This window comes from Eucalyptus grandis, chromosome 1, assembly GCF_016545825.1.
Source record: "Eucalyptus grandis isolate ANBG69807.140 chromosome 1, ASM1654582v1, whole genome shotgun sequence".
NCBI lineage: Eukaryota > Viridiplantae > Streptophyta > Magnoliopsida > Myrtales > Myrtaceae > Eucalyptus > Eucalyptus grandis.
Window position 1 is genome coordinate 10,401,797 of NC_052612.1, and position 19,143 is coordinate 10,420,939.

Here is a 19,143-nt window from a genome sequence, read left to right on the forward strand (position 1 = left end):
CAAACGATACAGACTGAAATCGGGGAAGTAATGAATCCTGATCACCTGGATTGGATAAAAACTGATTAGCTTATATCATCCTGGATAAGTGGTGCAGTATCAGAAAATATTCTAAGTCTGATAATTGGCTTAGAAACCTCATTCGAAGTATGGAAGGCTCTCATAAATAGATTTACACAGAAGTCTGTTGCAAAGGAATTTGAGTTAAGAGGGAAATTACAGGCTTGCAGAAAAAGAAACATATCATTAAGCGAGTATCTTCGAGAATTCAAAACCATTTGTGATCAATTAAATGCAATTGGAAAGCCTGTTGATAATATAACCAGAATGTTTGGCATACTTGAAGGGTTAGGTTCTGAATATGAAACTTTCAGGACAACCATGTATTGTCTTAAACCTCAGCCAGAATACAATGAGGTTATCTCACAACTTGAGAGATTTGAAACCAGATTGCAGACATATTCTGTGAATGAGTACAATTCTAACCTGGCCTATTATGGTCAAAGAAGAACTGGAACGAATCTACAGAAAGTTAACTCCAGAAATCAAAGAGAAAATATTCAAGGGGAATTTAGCTATGGCAGAGGTCAGTCTTTCAATAGAAGGGAATATGGAATCAATTTTCCAGAAGCAGGAAGAAATCAACAAAATAAAATGAATAACCCGAATTCACCTCAAGAAGGACAAAGTTAATAAGGATAACTGGTCTAACTATGGACAAGGATTTAGACCATATTCAAGTTCTTCACATAGGTATCAAAGTGTTAGGTCTTATCCATTACAAGGTTCAAATGGTGATAGACAAACACAGATTACAAAGCCTATAAGTAATGGTCCTCTGCAATGCCAGATCTGTAAGAAGTCAGGTCATACAGCAATCAGATGTTGGTATAGATTTGATAACTCGTACGGGCGGATGAAATACCAACTGCATTGGCAAATTTCACATTGAAGAACCCTATGGTTCGAATGGTATCCAGATATGAGGGCCACTTCACATATTACCTCAGAACCTGTTATGATTCGAAACTACAATACATATAGTGGTAATGACACTGTCATGATAGGAGATGGATCTCATTTATCGATTTCATGCATTGGCAATGGAATATTGAATACAGAAAATAGCAAATTACCACTGAATGATGTACTAAATTGAATACATAAAATAGCAAATTACCACTAAATGATGTACTAATAGTTCCTGCAATAAAAAAGAATCTTCTATATGTATCAAAACTAACAGATGACTATCCCTGCTCTTTTATTTTTGATAAACATGGGGTATATGTGAAGGACAATCACAATCATACAACAGTAAAGCTGGGAAAGAAGGTCAAGGGGCTATACTAGGTGGAGCCTAAAGTTGCAGAAGTCTTCTTCACCCAGACTCAACAGGAAATAGGAGAAGATGTCTAGCATCAAAGACTCGCTCACACCAATCTAAAAATAGTGAAGATTCTACAGAAACAACATCTCATCCAGTATAGTTCTAAAGTTCAAAATATATGTAGTAGCTGTCAAATTGCTAAGAGTTCAGCACTGTCTTTTTCTTGCTCAGACCATATCTCTAATGTTTCTCTAGAGAGAATACATTGTGATGTATGGGGACCATCACCAATTCAATCTATTCAGAAATTCTCCTACTATGTCATCTTTGTGGATGATTTTTCTCGATATAGCTGGATATATCCAATGAGACAAAAGTCGAAGTTTATGATGTGTTCATTATGTTTCAGAGATTTATAGAAAATCAGCTTAATCACAAGATTAAAGTTTTCCAGAGTGATTGGGGAGGGGAGTTCACTAGTAATAAGTTCCAAAACCATCTACAAAAGTGTGGAATTAAGCAGACTATCTCATGTCCTCATACACCAGAGCAAAATGGTGTTGCTGAGAGGAAACATCGACATGTGACTGAATTGGGACTAGCAATGATGTATCATGCTAAAGTACCACTGAAATACTGGGTAGATGCATTCAAAACAGCAGTTTATGTTATCAATCTTCTTCCCATCACAAAACTGCATATGCATTCACCTCACTATAAGCTCTACAATAAGACACCAGATTATTCTCATCTTCGAGTTTTTGGATCAGCATGTTATCCATGTCTCAGGCACTACACACAACATAAATTTGATCCTAGATCTCTTACATGTATCTTTCTTGGATATAGTGAGAAGCATAAAGGATACAAGTCTCTTACCGACTAATGGAAGAGTATACATCAGCAGACATGTAATATTTGATGAGAAATTCTTCCCTTTTACTCATACAATAAATACTGAGTATCAGCAGGGATCTGAATTATACAAACAGTGGATAAACGAAGTATTGTCTTCTACTTCAAACTCTACTAAATAGGCTCAGTCACAAGACAACATATCGAGGGAATATTTGCAGCCTACCGATTAACTCCAACAACTCCGAAATACGGGACAATGAGATCGTACAGCTTAATCCTGCAAATATATCACAAATACATATGATACCCGATAGAGATGCGAGATTGATGTTAATAATGCTCCCAGTTGTATTGAATCTCATCAGACATCTCCAAGCATAGAAGAACAAGTGCCTACAAATCCAGAGCCTGTTTCAACATCAACTACTAATATAGAACAAATCCAAATTGGTTCTGACACTGGAAATGTACAAGGTACTTCTTCAACTCATCCTATGCAAACTAGACTTCGATCTGGAATTGTTAAAGCAAATCCTAAATATGCATGTCTAGTTGAGTATCAGATTCCTGTAGAACCAAAATCAGTAAAGTCTGCTTTAGCAGATAGAGGATGGCATCAAGCAATGAAGGATGAAATGGATGCTTTATATCAGAATAAAACTTGGGAATTGGTTCGTAGAAATGATCATATGAATGTAATTGGTTGCAAATGGGTGTTTAAGACAAAACTTGCACCTGATGGGAGCTTAGATCGACTCAAAGCTAGGCTTGTTGCTAAAGGCTTCCATCAAGAAGAAGGACTTGATTTCACAGAAACCTTCAGCCCTGTAGTGAAGCATGCAACAATTCGAATAATTCTATCAGTAGCTTTGACGAAACAGTGGAGAATTCATCAATTAGATGTTAAAAATGCCTTTTTACATGGAACCTTAAGTGAAATGTCTATATGGAGCAGCCTCCAGGGTTTAAAGAATCACAAAAGCCTCACCATGTTTGTCTTCTTCGAAAGTCACTCTATGGTCTGCGCCAAGCTCCTCGAGCCTGGTTTGATAGGTTTAGTAGCTTTTTACTCGAATATGGATTCTTTCGCAGCTCCACCGATCCTTCTCTATTCATCCTACATACTGAAACAGAAACCATTCTCTTATTACTGTATGTAGATGATATTATTCTAACTGGAAGTTCCTCCCAAATGCTTTCCAATTTCATCACTTCTCTAAGTATTCATTTTCATATGAAGGATCTAGGCTCTTTACACTATTTCCTTGGCATTGAAGCTAAACGAACTTCTAATTACCTATTTCTCTGCCAAACTAAATATGCTCTAGACATTCTCACCCGAGCTCATATGCTAGAATCCAAACCAATTTCAACTCCTCTTTCATTAAAGCCATCTGTTTTAATCAATGACTCTATACCTTTGAGTAATCCCACCGAGTACAGAAGCCTTGTTGGAGGTTTGCAATACCTCACATTAACCAGACCAGACATTGCTTATGCCACAAATATACTCTGCCAGAAAATGCAGCAACCTACAATTGCAGACTTCAACAGATTAAAAAGAGTCTTACGATATATAAAAGGTACTATAAAGCTTGGCTTATTCATTCATTCTCAAAGTACTATGCATCTCTATGGTTATTCAGATGCAGACTGGGCAGGGTGTGCAGAAACCAGAAGATCAACAACAGGTTTCTGCACCTATCTTGGATCCAATCTTATATCCGGGCAGCAAAGAAACAGCCTACGGTAAGCAGATCCTCTACTGAAGCTGAATACCGTGCTCTTGCATCAGCTACTGCTGACCTAACTTGGATCAGTTTCGTATTAAGAGATGTTGGTTGTTCTCTTAATCCTCCTATTCATCTGTACTGTGACAATAAATCAGCAATTTCTCTTACTCTCAATCCTGTCTTACATGCTCGAACTAAACATATTGAAGTGGACTTTCACTTTGTTCGGGAAAAAGTATCCTCAGGGTCATTACTGGTCAAATATGTTCCAAGTTACTGCCAACTAGCTGATATTTTTACAAAACCTCTCACAAGGAGAGCACACTCTTATTTGCGAACCAAATTGGGAATCTGTACTCTATCCATTCCCGATTTGAGGGGGGATGTTAAAGGAATAAAACAGAGTTCAAAAGTACAGTTGACTTCATCGGTCGATGACAATAGAAGAGTTACACTTGAGGAAGTTACTGAAGCAGAGGAATAAAACATAGTTCAAAAGTACAGTTGAATTCATAGGAGGAAAGATGAGCTGGCGATCCGGCTGAACTGATGAGCTGGCGATCCATGACATCAAAACCTGGATCAAAGAAATCGATCAAGCTAACTAAAGGAGCTGCACAATAAGAAGAAATGAACGTGGTTTTCATATTAGTTGTTCTGTTGTAACGGTTTTGTACTAGAGGTTGTTAAACAAATAGTGAGTATAAAAAAGGGTAAGTGAAGAAGAGAGATAATGCTCTTGTTCATTCTTCCTTTTCACTTCTGATTCTCCTCGATTCATCAGTAGCTTTCTCTGCAACTTCTGTATTCAACAATGGCAGAAGTCATGTAAAGATGAACCAGAAGTTCTGAAGAAGAAATAATAGAGTTGAGGTATTTTCATTGATTGTTCAGAAGCAAAATTCCTTCATATAAACAGGTCTTCTTCTATCTCTCGATTCTTCTCACTTATAGGTCGAGATAATTTTGTGTTTGGCGTACCGTCAGCAGTGGGGTCCGCATTTGCCGGAGGAGCTTCCAGACCAACTGGAGGAGCACAAGTACTTGGAGACATTCTATGTTGAGCAGGCGCGGGTTTTTGAGTTTGTTGTTCAGAGACTTGAGATGGAAAAGAGCTTGCATGGTTCTGGAGGAAAAACACAGTACACCGCTTAATCTGGAGTAATGTTGCATTCCATTGGACGAATTTGCACTCAGAGTAAACACGTATGCGCATGACAGAGAAAGAAGAATAAAGAATAACATTGAAAGAACCTCAATTCACTTTAGGCCTATTGCCACCCATTTCTCCACCACACGAAGTTCAGGTGCTCCAAAGATGCAATGGAGAGTACAATCAAGGCAAGGGTCCTCAGGGAAAAGATGCAAAGTTGATTGAGAAAGGACCAGTGAATAATTAAAACACACATCAACTTGTATCATGCAAATAATTAAGATCTTCATAGTTCTAGAGTCATGGTTGCAAATTGTCATGGATGACAGCAAATCAATGGCTGAAAGTGCTCTCTACAGAAGGCCACTTAGATTTACAGGGTCACCATCCTCAACTCTGTATCGCAAAGAGACAAAGCTCAAAATCACTAGCATCTAGATTTTCATTTTGTTCTCTCCACAGGCACTTCATATGACTTTTACCGACAAATAAAAAAACAAAGCATTTAAATGTCCAACCAACTCCCCTTTTCAAATTTCCATATCTCTGATCAAATCTAATAGCTATTAAGCCACACCGCTACAAGTAAACTCAAATTACTGATGACACATATAATATGAGACATAGTATATGAACTCAGCATGATGGTGTGCACTGCAGGGACTAGCTTGACAAAACTCAGAGGAGCTCCTTAGTTACTTACCTTCTCTCGGGCAGAAAGTGGACCAGTAGCAGAATATACCACGTCATTGATTAGGCCGGTTGGTTGATGATCAGTGCTGAATACAGCAGCATCCTCCCTCATGACTTTAGGATTCTCCGAATGAGTTTTCAAGTCTTTGCACTTCATTGCATGAGCCATGAGTTGTTCCCAGTTCTTCAGTGTTATGCTCTTTCCAAGTATCTATGATGAGTGAACACGCAAGACTTACAATATCGGTAGTCAATCAAACCATAATTGGGAATCATTAACTAAGTGCTTACCTCTCTCGGCTTCTTCAAGTCTGTAGACCGGTGCTGTAGAAAGTCCCCCACTGTATATATTCCGGCTTTATTCAATTTTTGGTGAGATTTCCCATCTTTGGCAATCTTCTCCAGCCTCCAGATCTCATCATTAAATGCAGGTGGATGATGTTTCTTGTTTGCTGTAAATGAAGAGGACATATACAAGTAAGGTCCTTGTCCCTGTTAGATTGATGAGTACCTTCGATAGGCGTGCGAGACCCTCTCCCGAAACTGATTCGAAGTGTCAACATTTTCTAATAACATAGAAACAGATCATATTTTATTTATCAAAATTTGCAGACATTTTAAAGGAGTATGGGATTATGCTTTCTCAAAGAAAGATGAATATTGCCCAAACATATATCGAATTTCTTGTTTTACACCTTAATAAAGGAACATATTATCCAGGGCCATACATTGCTCAGGAATTACTAAAGTTACTAGAAGAAAACTTTATGACAAAACAAGTTCAGCAATTTGTTGGGATAATTAATTATCTCAAATACCTTATTCCCAACATTGCAAAATTGTCGATTCCACTACAATTAATGCTAAAGAATAATCCTTCACCTTAGGAAAAACCCCATATTAAAGCAGTCGCTGAACTTAGGAGATCATGCAAACTCTTTCTCCGTTACAAATCCCATCAATGGAAAAGAAAATTCTCCAGACAAATGGTAGTGATGAATACTGGGCAACCATCCTGTTCAAAGAAGCTGAGGGTAAGCGACACCTGTGTGCTTATAAAAGTGGAAAATTTTCCCATGTTCAAATGCATTATCATTTCACTTTCAAAGAAATTTTAGCGGTAAAAAATGGAAAAAAAAAAATTCAAGTCCCATCTCATCGGCCATCACTTCTGGTGAAATTGGATATGGCATCTTTTCCTCGATAATCAAGTTCAAGCAAAAGTAGATTCCACATTTCCAACTACTTCGATGGGCTAAATGTTTTTGAAGCACTCATTTGAAACCAAATATATTGCTGGAAAAAAAATGTGCTTGCTAATTTCCTATCAAAACCAAAGGCATCAGCAGAAATCAACTTGTACATCATGAGGCATGCCTTCCATACTTTTCACCACAACGAAAAGTATAAGATCGAAAAGATATGAGATTGGCCAAGCTGGCAATACTCCTAGGAGATTATTGAGTAGATCCAAAATGATAGCCTCACTGAAAATCTAGAAAACCTTTTGTGGCAATGTCACATAGAGCTATTTTGAATCCATGGAGTTTTGATCCTTTACCCCACTAGACTAAATTCCAGTTACCCGTTCATACACCCTCTAATCTGGAAGGAAGATGACTTCCTTGATCAACTTCGATGGTTGTTATGGTACTTAACCAATAAGTACTTAATAATTATTGAGATTCCAATCAGAAGGTTCATTGCCAATATGAGGCTTGACCAAAATATTGAAAAGGAAAATGACAAAAACCTTTTGGCTTTCCTTAATTGGTTCTATCTTCCTACTCATTGGAAGCACCTTCTACAACAAGAGCTAAGAATTGTCTTACTAGACCCGAAGATCCACACTGTTGTGTTTTTTAGACGACCATGGGCTTTTGTACGAAACAATTGCCCCATTGCTAATGCGCCATAGAGTATAGGAACTACATCCTATAAATCTTAGCCGCACAAATCCTTTCCATGCCCTGTTGGTTGCTATGAACACCAATATCAAGAGCTTTAGAGAAGAAAACAAGACCATCCCTGAGGACATGTAGAATTACATTGTACCCACTGCATGGAATCATTATGACATTGCACCAGAAGCTAGGAAGCACTCAAAGAATTCGAGCAAGTAAGGACACTTCCATAACATGAGCATGAACCCTGCATAATTATCTCAAGACCTTTATGCCCAATGGGAGTCCTATCTCTCAAGATCCTTATGATCAAGGACCTTTGTCCTTATTCCGAGGGATTGACACATCTTACTATGCTCAACCATCCAATTGGCCTCAACCAAATTTGTCTGCCGACACTCCAAGATCCTCTAGGACTTATGAAGAAGCACCTTCATGCAAACATGTGAAATACTCGAAGCCCCTCTAATATACGACTTGCAGAACTTGAACAGAAATACGAAGAATATCTTCTTGCAAAAATGCATAGTTCGATAACTTAGATTATGAGTACAATGCCTATGACGGGAGAGATTGTTGACTGTACTAAGTCATTATAGCAAATTACTATAGTAATAGGTTAGAGAAATCACTGTTCACTTGTCATTGTTCATATCATCTAAAATAATTCCTGACCGAATTTTCCAGAGCCTTTGTTTGTTTTAGGACTCGTGAGCTTGATCCTTGTTTGTTTGTGACCTCTTAATGCCTATAAAAGGCAAAGAAGATGTAATGTGTTAGGCAAAGTCTCCTAAAGTAAAGTGAGTGTTTGCGAAAACTCTCAATGTCTTTCTTCTAAACACTTTTTCTTGTCCAGCTTGGTAGGATCCTCTGAGAAATGTAGTTTGGATAGTTAGAAATGTTACCATCCTAGCATCTCTGAGTATCTCTAGCCTCTGAACTAAATTTCTGAGTAGTTTGCTACTAAAAGGCTGTCCCTGAAAGGCTTGAACTAGAGGTTCGACGATATACCTACAAAAACTTAGTCTTCCTAGTTCTAAGCTTAGGTCCATTCAATGGTACCACTATTTAGGGTTTTACTTTCCGTTTGTCATGTATATACCAATATGTAGTCTTCTTCGTAAGATTAATTAAATTTAATATAAACTAACGTAGAGTAAATTTAAAATAAATGCACCAGTTTAAAGTTTTTGATAGTGAAAAATTAGTTTAAGGTAAATTATTAATTGTCTTTGTATTGTATTGCGATCTAAAGTATTTTAATCCTACAGCTTAACCAAATTATTAGGTTTCGTAGCTGCATGTTAATGTAATGCTAAAATTAGTTACAGAAGCTTTGTTTAATACAGCTTTTTTTTTTTTTTTCCTGTTCTTCTCGATGTAATGTGTTGAGAGTTTGTACGGGGTGAACAATACAATAAGGAAATAAAGAGCTTCACTGTGCCGTTAAATCCTTCTATCTGCTTCCTTTTTTTTCGAGGACACGTCCTTGATCCTAATCACCGTCCCTTTTTTGTCCAACTAATCACCGTCCCTTAACTTTTCGATTTTACCGCAGGTGCTCATGATATCCAATCGTTGCATTTTCATATGGCCCTCGTACTCTTGATTTGTGTAATCAAATCATTACACTCGTAAAAATTTTCTGATGGTCTCTCTTTAGGCCTTTTGATGACCCGATTGAGCGCTGAAAGTTGAATTCTCAACAATTAATAAAGCTAAGCTTTTTATTAAGCTTAACGTGGATTGACTTAAAAGAATCGATTAAATAAAAATTCCACCTAACGTGACAAGTAAGTGATTTTTTTTTTTTTTACCACATAAACTACTAACGGATACTAGGGCTGCAAACACCTAACGCTCGTGTTGAGTAATCCCATGACTGCATTGAACTGTAAACTATGCCGAGGGTTGGGTGAGCTCCAATGTGGAATGGCTTACTTAATTCATTTAATAGAAAAATAATAGATGGTGATTAGAATCTTGCCGCATATATTTTACTACAATAAATATTTCTGTTATATATTTTTGTGAGAATTCGATTATATTCAGCTATCACTTTGTAATTATCATCAAACAACTTCATATTTCAAATTTTCAGGATTAAGGTTTTAAAAAAATTAATTTATAATAATTAAATTTTGAACATTTATTTTTCAGTTGTACTAAACGAGCTGTAGTCCCTAATCCCGGGAAATCAATGGTTGCGTGTCCATCAATAATAGCAACAATCCATGATGTTAGGAAAAAAAAATCGGCGCAACAGTGTATATTCATTTTTGAGTGAAACAAGTTGTGGGAACAATAATGGAAGATACAATTAAGTGAATCATAGAAAATAGTGGACAATCAATATTGGGTTTCTTCTTTTTTTCCCTTTTAATTCCTTTTGTTTCTTTCCTAATTCTCCCGATCTAGTTTGGGAGCTTTGCTCTCCCAATCTTATATTTGGGAGCTTTTCTCTCTATCTAATTCTAGATTTTGGAGTTTTAATAAATACGTACACCGCATCCAGTTTCAATGGTGTGCACAGCAACTTCAAAGTCAAATCTATACTCATTCAACGTTTTCTCACTCAAAGTTTGGGCACTTCACATTGGTTATATGGCTCGCTTTCATAGGTGTTAGATCTGATATTTTTCAATATATTTATATTGTCTCCATATGTTGATAGTGTTGGGGGCACCAAACCTAGGAGAATACTGCTGAAAGGCAAAGCCATAATTACAGATGGAGATCTCAGTGTGTGCTTATCACATATGGTGTTGTGTGATTTTGTGATTGACCATTGATCCTTTTGTTTGGATCCGGTTACACATATGTTATTGAAGGATAAGCTCACGATGATCTCTGCCAATCATGCTCTAATGAAACACATTGATTTCTGGTTTTTTTTTTTTTTTTTTGGAGATCTATAGATTTGTTTTATTACTATGACTTTTGAGATTTCCTTTCATGTATCAATTTGGTAATGAATGGAAATTTGTTTTTGACCAAAAAAATTATTGAGCTTTTGGTTAGCATAGATGGACACATACATTTGATTATGTGGGACCAACGACGAGAGAACTCGAAGCACTCAATCTTGATAATTAAAAATTCGAGGATCACATAAGTAAAGGTAGATTGAGCTTAATCTTTGCTTGCTCACGGTCTTATCGCTTGACGAAGGTTGAACTACCATGACCGGCGCTCCTGGGAGCTGTGCAAATGCTAGGAGGAGCTTAAAGCTTAAGGTCGGCTTTTTCCATGCCACCAGCCTGTTTATGTTGTTCTGAGCATTTTGGGTATGGATGAATTGTGGTTATTTGTCTATGGACAAGAGAAAATTTCTATGTCCCAATGCTGCCCCGAACATGAACAGACTTGAGGAGGGGCTAGTCAAGATTGCCGCCCCCTCGAGAGCATTTAGCCCCACATACCTACGATTTTGATCGGTCTTCTTGTAAAATTTGCTTCTGCTACTTCTTCAGTAGTTACTAAATTGTAACTCTAACTTCATTATAAAACTAACAGTCTCGATATATAGAGAATATCGAGAGAACTTAGCATCATAATTTAACAATGCCGTGCGTTCTGAAAAACAGCTTCATTGCCTAGGGATAGCAGCAAACAGACAAGACCTAGTACATAGCAGTCGATGGACATAATCTAGTAATTTAATAATGCCATGCGTTCTTCCTGATGAAGAAACCCCACTGCATCACTGCCTTTATCTTGAGTCGGCCATTAACACCTTTGCTGGTGCCTAAACAGAGCCATCTTTCCATGGCGGGGTGTGAAAGGACATGTCAACATCTGGTAGGCCCGAGTATTTCGTCATATTATCTGCAACATTGAATTGCAAATTTTCCATCTCGTGATCACTTTCGTGATCACCTTCAGGTTGAGGATCACAGGGTGGTTCAGAGGGCAGAATAAGCTCATTCACTGCAGCGTCCATTTTCCTCCATGGACTGAACATTTGGTTACGCAACGCATCCTGTGAACTTATATCATGGGACTCTGTTGACGATCCACCAATAATAATACCATTATCTCCCGGAGAAATTAGACCATTCCAGTTGTTTGCAGGTATGGGCTGATGTGAAGCAGGACAAGCAAGTTCATTGGCTAAAAAGTTCATGGGATTTCCAAAAGAGGTATTTTGGGACTGTACTTTCAATGGCAAGGCAGTTACATGATTATGTCCTAGAGAAAGAATTAGAGCATTAATGTGGTTAGTAAATATGAGCCGATGTGGGCATGGCTCTAGGATCTTATAAAAAGAAATTTCGAATGAATGATTATGAGCTTTTACCATATGATATTGAGGCATGGGATGGTCTAGAGAAGAGAACATGCTCATTTACTGTAGAGTCCATTCGCCTCGAAGAACTGATCACATGGCTAGGCGTGGCAGATTGGGAATTGACATCATGAGACTGTGTTGGCAATCCGCCGGTAGTAATACCATTATCTCCTGGAGAAGTGAGACCATTCCAATTGTTTGCATATGTGAGCTGATGTGAAGAGGGACGAGCAAGTTCATTAGCTGAAAACTTCATGGGATTTCCAAAATAGGTATTTTGAGATTGTACTGGCAATGGTAAAGCAGCTACACCATTATGTCCTGGAGAAAGAATTAGAACATTAATGTGGTCAGTAAACATGAGCCGACATGGACATAGGTACACGATCTTATAAAGAAAAAAATCGAAAGAATGATAATGAGCTTTTACCACATGATATTGAGGCACAGGTTAGTCCAGAGGGGAGAACATGGTCATTTACTGTACAGTCCATTTGCCTCGAAGAATCGATCACAAGGCTAGGCATGGCAGATTGGGAATTGACATTATGGGACTGTGTTGGCAATCTGCCATTAGTAGTACCATTATCTCCTGGAGGAATTAGGCCATTCCAGTTGTTTGCATATGTGGGTTGATGTGAAGCGGGACGAGCAAGTTCATCAGCTGAAAACTTCATGGGATTTCCAAAATAGGTATTTTGGGACTGTACTGGTAATGGCAAAGCTGTTACATCATTATGTCCTAGAGAAAGAATTAGAACATTAATGTGGTTAGCAAATATGAGCCGACATGAGCAGGAGTGTATGATATTATGAAAAAAATTCGAAGGAATGCTTATGAGCTTTTACCATCTGATATTGAGGCACAGGTTGGTCTAGAGGGGAGAACATGTTCATTTACGGTAGAGTCCATTTGCCTCGAAGAATCAATCACATGGCTAGGCATGACAGATTGGGAATTGGCATCATGGGACTGTGTTGGCAATCCACCGATAGCAATACCATTATCTCCCGGAGGAATCAGACCACTCCAGTTGTTTGCATATGTGGGCTGATGTGAAGCAGGACGAGCAAGTTCATTAGCTGAAAATTTCATGGGATTTCCAAAATAGGTATTCTGGGACTGTACTGGCAATGGTAAAGCAATCACACCATTATGTCCTGGAGAAAGAATTAGAACATTAACGTGGTTGTTAAATATGAGCCGACAAGCGCAGGAGTGTACGATTTTATAAATAAAAAATTCCAAAGAATGATTATGAGCTTTTACCATCTGACATTGAGGCATAGGTTTGTCCAGAGGGGAGAACGTGGTCATTTACTGCACAGTCCATTTGCCTCGAAGAATCGATCACATGGCTAGGCATGACTGATTGGGAATTGACATCATGGGACTGTATTGGCAATTCGCCAGTAGTAATACCATTATCTCCTGAAGGAATTAGATTATTCCAGTTGTTTGCATATGTAGGCTGATGTGAAGCGGGACGAGCAAGTTCATTTGTTGAAAGCTCCATGGGATTTCCAAAATAGGCATTTTGGGATTGGACTAGCCATGGCAAAGCGGATACACCATTATATGTCCCAGAGGAAGAATTAGAACTTACTGTGGTTAGTAAATATGGCCGACATGGGCACGGGTGTAGAATCTTCTAAAAAAATTTCGAATGAATGGTTATGAGCTTTTACTACTCTAATATCATTAGCTTCAATTGACAATGGCCTTTCCCTTCACAGATTGAACATTTTACGTCTTAATTTCAGACATATTAGTTTAATCAACATAACTTCTTTTCTAATATGATCTTTCAGCCATTATTTAATAAAAATGCCCACACAAACACGATGCTGTGTGCCTATTACATCTATTCATATCTAACTAATTTTCTAATTGCATTCTAATTGCTTGCACTGAAAACATACACACATACGTACGTATGTACGTACATACATATGGCCAAATGGATAGAATGTATTGAATGAGGCTCATTTTGCAACAATCACATCTTACAGAATATGTCATTTCGTGTTCAATTTGGATTTGGATTTTAAATGTTCTCCACATTGGATGTTCTTATCGGTCACTTTGTTACTTCAACTCTTAAATCTTTCATGTCTAAATTGAAGTTGCATCTTCTAAACCAAACCTTGACATAATGGAAGTACTTGATAATAGCCCTCTTGCCTTTGTACTGAATCTATTAGATTACTGCTTTTGGTAGTGACCTGCAACGGCATACTCTTCTTGTTTGTTCATCATCAGTAAAAACTATTTTTCAGCATTTTCAGATGCAAATTCAATTGTGGGGTAGCTGGACAAATAAACGTCTTCACATAACGCGGAACCCAAATGATAAGGATCTGAAACACGTTGTTTTTATGTATTAAAGTTCAACGATCAAATGGAAAGTCCTATTATCATCATTATTTCACAGGCCCCGTCTTTGTATGGGCTTATAGGGAGAGAGAGTTTTGTGTTTCGGAGCACGTACCTTCAGCAGTGGAGCCTGCATTCGCTGGAGGAGCTTCCGGACCAACTGGAGGAGCACAGGTACTTGGAGCCATATTATGTTGAACAGAGGCGGGAATTTCAGTTTGTCGTTCAGAGACTTGAGATGGAAAAGAGCTTGAGGCTTTCCCAATTGTATCTTCATGGTTCTGGAAGAAAAACACAGTATACCACTTAGTATAATGGAAGTATTTATCTCCACTATAAAAGGTACACGCTCTGACTTCAAGCTACAATTTCCTTTTTCCGCAAGTAATGTTGCATTCCTTGGACGAACTTGCACTCAGAGTAAGCACGTATGCGCAGCACAGAGAAAGAAGAATAAAGAATAACATTGAAAGAACCTCAATTCACTTTAGGCCTATCGCCACCCATTTCTCCACCACACAAAGTTCAGGTCCTCCAAAGATGCAATGGAGAGTATAATCAAGGTAAGGGTCCCCAGGGTAAAGATGCAAAGTTGATTGAGAAAGGACCAGTGAATAATTAAAACACTCATCAACTTGTATCGTGCAAGTAATTAAGATCTTCATAGTTATAGAGGCATGGTTGCAAATCAACGGCTGAAAGTGCTCTCTACAGAAGGCCACTTAGATTTACAAGGTCACCATCCTCAACTTTGCATTGCAAAGAGCGAAAGCTCAAAAATCACCAGCATCTAGATTTTCATTTTGTTCTCTCCACGGGCACTTCATATTACTTTTACTGACAAATAATAAAACAAAGCATTCAAATGTCCAACCAACTCCCCTTTTCAAATTTCCATCTCTGATCAAATCTAATACCTATAAAGCCACACCGCTACAAGTAAACTCAAATTACTGATGACACATATAATATGGGACATAATATATGAACTCAGCATGATGGTGTGCACTGCATGGACTGGCTTGACAAAACTCAGGAGGAACTCTCCTTAGTTACTTACCTTCTCTCGGGCAGAAAGTCGATCAGTAGCAGAATATACCACATCATTGATTAGGTCGGTTGGTTGATGATCAGTGCTGAATTCAGCAGCATCCTCCCTCTTGACATTAGGATTCTCCGAATGAGTTTTCAAGTCTTGGCACTCCATTGCATGAGCTATGAGGTGTTCCCAGTTCTTCGGGGTCATGCTCTTTCCAAGTACCTATGATGAGTGAACACGCAAGACTTACAATCTCGGTAGTCAATCAAACCATAATTGGGAATCATTAACTAAGTGCTTACCTCTCTCGGCTTCTTGAAGTCTGTAGACCGGTGCTGTAGAAAGTCTCCCACTGTATATATTCCGGCTTTATTCAATTTTTGGTGAGATTTCCCATCTTTGGCAATCTTCTCCAGCCTCCAGATCTCATCATGAAGTGCAGGTGGATGATGTTTCTTGTTTGCTGTAAAATGAAGAGGACATATACAGTAAGGTCCTTGTCCCAGTTAGATTCATGAGTACCTTCTGATAGGTGTGCAGACCCTCTCCCGAAACTGATTCAAAGTGTCAACATTTTCTAATAACATAGAAACAGATCATATTTTATTTATCAGAATTTTCATTTGAGATGTAATGGTTCGTATGAAATGAAGCTCTCAATTAAAATATAGGAGACGCGATGTCTGAAACTATGTTTATTTTCAGTCATAAACTTAGGACAAGGTTTATGTAATGTAAGACCATTAAAGCTGTACATTCTCCTCTATGTTCCTTGACACGAAAGGCATCTGTTTTTGCTTCCCGGATTCGTGTATTCCCACAATAACCTGATGCCACCTTAAGCCCTATCCTAAATTGTTTATTCCTGTCCCAACTGGAATTGTCCATAAATATCAGTTCTCCCAGCTCCCCAACACCTCCCTTGAGCGTCACCAGGCGAACTCCTGTCAAAAGCGGCCCCTTTCCTTCGCGTTCTTTAACCATGAAGTTCTCAAAATCTTCTTGATCCCAGTTGTCCTTATCATCTTTGTTGAAGTCACTTTTAAGCACAACGATGTCCAACTTAATGGAGGATTCCGGGCCTGATTTAACAACTTCCCCTGTATCTGCATCAATCAAGGCAACAGAAATGCGAGCACCCCCTTTTCCTTCTAGTTTCTGTCCGGTAAATACATTTTCGGACAGTTTGGTTGGAATGTGAAGCCAGAAGTTTCTCACATCATTCTTTCTCGTAGTTTTAGCATTAGTACTGCATTCTCCGGGAAAAACAACCATTAGAAACAGGAACAGGTATAGAAGCAGAAAATTGGAAAAGTAATAACACAGAGACAAACTACCAAACATCTCACTTGGACAAGTCTTACTGCCAGAGAAACTACTAGTTTAAATAGATGCATTGTCTCAGAGAGTTTAACAATCAAATTTTTTAAAATGTAAAATAAAACCAAATATAATGCTGCACTGCTCTCAAGATACATATGATTATGTTCTAAATCGGAGCATTGACAATTTGGCGTATGACCTAATCATTCTGGCTTAGTTGTAAACTGAGCTCTGCCTGCCTGCTTTGGGGTTAGGGGTAAAGTCGGACTATTATTCCCCAAAAAATCAACAATGCATAACCAGTCAATACTACACAGAAAGCCAGCATCACAGGGAAAGAGCATTCATACCATTCAAGGTGGGGAGATTGATCATTCATGAGCTCCACTGTTTCCCTCTGTTCAAAACCACCAAGAGAAGAGTTGTCAAAGTTGGAGACATCAAATAAATGAAGCAGAAGTATATATAGCTTAGACGAACTATCCTAAGCATTTTCTTTATCCCCTTTCATTCCATGTCCATGTAAAATGTTACATGTGCTTTGGAATGGTTATGATCAGCCTTAGGTGATAAAGCCACAGTTGTGGATGTTATTGAGACAAATGAATGGAGATGGCCTCCTGCAAGTTCTGATGATCTGCTTGGAACTCAGATGGCTTTGTATGGGTTGATTGCTCCAAACTCTGGCTCTGTAGACAAAGTGGTATTTACTGGATAATCAAGGGGCTCTTTCTCTGTAAAGGAGGCTTGGAAGCTCGGGAGGAAATGTATACAAACTTACTTGGCTTAAGCCTGTATGGTTTAAGCCTAATGTGCCATAATGTGGCTTTATAACTTGGCTAGTCATTCACAATATGTTGCACATATTGGATCCGACATTGACAGCACTTGTATGCTATGCGCACAACATGAAAAATCTTGAATGCCCTTGCTTTTTTAAGTGTGTATTCTCAAAACAGATTTTGGGAACAAGTTTGACAGCTACTCCCAATTCCTAGATATGCAAGTGATTGGAAGGATGAATTTATTTGGAATGCAACGACTTATTATCTTTGGAGAGAGAGGAACTTCGCGAAGCATGAAAATGTATTACCTCAAGCTTGCCGTGATCTTGATGCAGTTGTTTTTCTTTCCCTGTAAAAGTCTCTCTAGAAGCTATGGTTCTGGATGGAAATGAGACAGTTACTGCTGATGTTAAGTGTTTGTGGAGAAATTGGTGAGTTCTTGTTGGCTAACTTTGCTGTAATCTGGTAGCATGGTTTTGTATCTTGTTTTTATGGGTAGTATTTTGCTTTTGCAATTGGTAGTGTATATGGGGAAGACTATGATTTAATGTTGTCATTTGATGTGCAGTGTACTCAGATTGAAAGTCAACTTGATGAATTATCAGGCTTTCCCATTATAATAGGTTCCTCAAAAGCATGTCCCATTGATCCGCCGGTGCTGAGTAAAAGGGCCATCGCTCAGCAGATAAATGTTACTTTAGGGATAGCAGACTGATCTTCCCCAAGAGTTCACATCGACGAGAAGGTTTGGCACCTCAACTCAGCTGCATATGTGGGACATTATGCTGCAATTAACTCATATGGGATGTGACCTCCCTTGTATTTTCTTCCACAGGTTGTCCAATAAAATGAAAATTTACTTATAAAAACAAATGTGCAAAGTTCATGCTCAATGAATGCTGTTCAAACAATAGACATACGGAAATTTTATGAACGCTGTTTATCTTACCAGTTTCGGAACAGCATTCTTCATTGAGCTCATCTGTTGCATCATCTCTTTGAGAGCATTCTCCATGGAACTACACCATGGAAATTGACATTGGGAACAACTGCAGTCTTGTGGACTTATTCGTAACAAATAGACAAATATCTAGAGGTAACACTTTAGTTACTAGTACATATGAATGTCAGACCCAATTACCAGACTCATCAGATGCATTCCCTTAACCTACTGTGACAAAGAAAAGCCAACATAAAGCAGGAAGACATATTTATGCAGTACAAAGATAACAGAAGCAAGTAAAGTTAATCAGCAGCTATCTACAAATGCACCGTCCTTTCAGTGATCAACAAAACAGAATCATGGATCAATTACTAATGATACTCAATGACATTTCTAGTTGGCAAGACGATACACATGGAAATTCCCCTTGAGGAATCAGTTGGTGCAGATTTAGCAAGAAAATAAAGAAATTATATTCACCTTTGACAGCATTCGACCAAGTCAGATTTAACACGCTCCCACTCTTCCCTGAACTCTTTCCTGACCTGAAGAGCAATAGCGAAGAATTACGTTGCAATCTGTCACGTATAAATCTCATTCAAGTTTCACATCACACGCGTTCTCATTGTCCTCCTTCAACATGCAAGTTGTCATTGACCACATTTTCCAAGATTCAAGGAAAAAATTATGTCCAAGCCACTTCATTGAAAATCT

At 38.3% G+C, this 19,143-nt stretch overlaps 1 protein-coding gene across 2 annotated transcripts; it reads right to left on the reverse strand.

The window, feature by feature from the left end:
• Positions 1 to 11,264: 11,264 nt before the first annotated feature.
• LOC120291369 (calmodulin-binding protein 60 C-like) lies at positions 11,265 to 18,874 on the reverse strand. 2 transcript variants are annotated; one of them, XM_039308635.1, is made up of 12 exons: positions 18,436 to 18,874; positions 17,795 to 18,250; positions 17,052 to 17,098; positions 16,134 to 16,627; positions 15,681 to 15,841; positions 15,400 to 15,600; positions 14,455 to 14,620; positions 13,233 to 13,511; positions 12,812 to 13,123; positions 12,393 to 12,704; positions 11,972 to 12,283; positions 11,265 to 11,862 (listed from the first exon to the last, which is right to left on the reverse strand). In XM_039308635.1, exons 3-12 carry the CDS (start codon positions 17,078 to 17,080, stop codon positions 11,420 to 11,422), a joined length of 2,709 nt encoding a protein of 902 aa, XP_039164569.1. In that variant the 5' UTR covers positions 17,081 to 17,098; positions 17,795 to 18,250; positions 18,436 to 18,874; the 3' UTR covers positions 11,265 to 11,419. The 2 variants fall into 2 exon arrangements, with proteins under 2 accessions (XP_039164569.1, XP_039164572.1); XM_039308638.1 differs by lacking the exon at positions 13,233 to 13,511.
• Positions 18,875 to 19,143: the final 269 nt, after the last annotated feature.